This window comes from Haemaphysalis longicornis, unplaced genomic scaffold (assembly GCF_048455015.1).
Source record: "Haemaphysalis longicornis isolate Haplotype H1 unplaced genomic scaffold, Haemaphysalis longicornis Haplotype H1 scaffold_2, whole genome shotgun sequence".
Taxonomy (NCBI): domain Eukaryota; kingdom Metazoa; phylum Arthropoda; class Arachnida; order Ixodida; family Ixodidae; genus Haemaphysalis; species Haemaphysalis longicornis.
Genome location: NW_027526295.1, coordinates 191039227 through 191041262, shown reverse-complemented (window position 1 = coordinate 191041262; position 2036 = coordinate 191039227). Strand labels below are relative to the sequence as shown.

Sequence of the window (2036 nt, the reverse complement as noted above, 5' to 3'; positions counted from 1 at the left end):
CTTGGGAACCTATAAACGGCGGCGATTGCAAACAAAGGATGAATGCACACCAATGTACAGCAATACTAGTCAGCGGAATGATGCACTAACCGGTGGAAAGTGACGCCCAATTCCTTGGGTACCGATCGCGACTTGCAGCCTGGCACCGAGCATTGCGGCATTGTTAGAGCGAGCCGCTTCGCAAACCTGCTGCGGCCACACTGAAGACGTGTAACAGTGTAACCGCGCGTTTAGGTTCACGGTCACGCGCTGCAAAACGGCCTTCTACCTGCCTATCAGCTGATTTCCGCCGGCTCGGCGCTGGCAGATGCAGACGACGAGAGGCGATACAGGACGGAGGAGGCGGAGAAGGTGCACCGAGAGAGAGAGACAAAAAGAGTCCACCAATGGCATGGAGGGCCAATGGTCCGCCATTCGACTTACAGAAATGGCGTTTCCGGCTGCGCTGGGTGTGACGTCAGGGCCTCTCCTAAGCTTTTCTTTCCTCCATGCTTTCCAAGCATTTTTCCTTTGGTTAAGATCTGAATTTCTCGCTCCTTTTAAGCATGCGGAATCCTCGCTATTTCAGACTCTTTCAGTTTAGTCTTAAAAATTCATCATCATCATCATCATCATCATCATCATCATCATCACCATCACCATCATCATCATCACACTCGGGGGGGCTAGCTTGCAGTAAAACCCCACCTTCTTCTTCTTTGAACGTGACGGCGTGAAAGCTCACGCGCTCAGTGATTCGAAATTCAGGGTTCCGTGAGGCGGCCACCAATCCAGCGGCGTCCTCGCCGGTCTTCGGTGTCAGCTCGGCCCTCATACGTGTGGTGGCTCGCAGGGACACCGCGGCGGCGACCGTCCACGCCAGCTGCTTCCGTGCCCACTCGCGCGCCGGCGGCCCGAAGGAAGAGCGTTGTTAGTGGCGGTCCGCGCGTCGGCTGAGCAGCCACCATGAGCAACTCGAGCATGTGCGTGCACGAGACGCACATCCAGCCTCTGATCGGCGTCATCAAGCCGGCGGGGGGCAAGACCGAGGAGCCGCGCATCGAGGTGGGCGAGGTGACGCTGGGCCAGGACAACGTGCTGTGCGGAAGCCTCACCGTGTACGGGGGCGGCACGTACCACATCAAGACGACGGTGAACGACGAGGTGGCCAACTACGAGATCACCGACGAGCAGGGCCAGGTACGCAACATCCTCGTGGGCGTGCCCAAGCCGCCCATAGAGAAGATCAAATTCGAGCGCCGCATCATCCTCGAGAACGGCGTGGAGACCATCGAGGAGTACCAGAACAACAAGATGGTGCGCCGCCTCGTCGACGGCCAGGAGGCGCCCATCGTCGAGAAGAGTGAGGAGAAGAAGTAGTCTCTCGGCTCGGTTGCCGCCACCTCACGCCGAAGCCCTCGAAGCGAGGACTCGGCACGAAGCGTTCGAGCTTTCTCCCCGGCTCTAGTGGCAATAAAAGTTGTCTGTTAGAGCGAGATAAAGCGTGGCGTTGCTTCACTGGCAGAGAAGAGCAAAGCTAGGAGATTAACATTTTGTTGATGGCATGGCCATGCGGTTAACAATGAAGTATACCAGATTATTATCTCTATGAAGTATACCCTCGGTATAGGCCGTTGAGCACCACCTGCTGCCATATTTCGGCGGCGACTCGGAATAACACTGTCAAGTTGATAGGCGCCCATGCGTAGTTTCAGCTTTCATCTAATTTTTCTCCGTACGAACGCTGCGAAAGTCAAGGCCGCGTTTGAAAGCGAATACCTCTGGCATAAAAAAATTAACTGATCCTTGTATTACCACCGCAGTCGAGCAAGCCGATTGGGGCCTTTTTCACAATACGATACTGCTGTTGGACATTGCGGTAAGCTCCAAATACCAGCCAACAGTCAAATAGTTAAAAACTATGCGGAAATGCCATGAAAATAATTTTATTGAACACGCGTCGTGACGTGGAATCTTCCCAGCTATTTCCACCATCTATGTTCGGTTTTCGGCCACAAATCTCCGCGCAAGATGTCATGCTCCAATTACAATATCAG

At 54.3% G+C, this 2036-nt stretch overlaps 1 protein-coding gene across 1 annotated transcript; it reads left to right on the top strand.

The window, feature by feature from the left end:
- The first annotated feature begins 945 nt into the window (after nt 1-945).
- LOC144168453 (uncharacterized) lies at nt 946-1359 on the top strand. The gene has a single exon (XM_077697435.1). It carries the CDS (start codon nt 946-948, stop codon nt 1357-1359), a length of 414 nt encoding a protein of 137 aa, XP_077553561.1.
- Nucleotides 1360-2036: the final 677 nt, after the last annotated feature.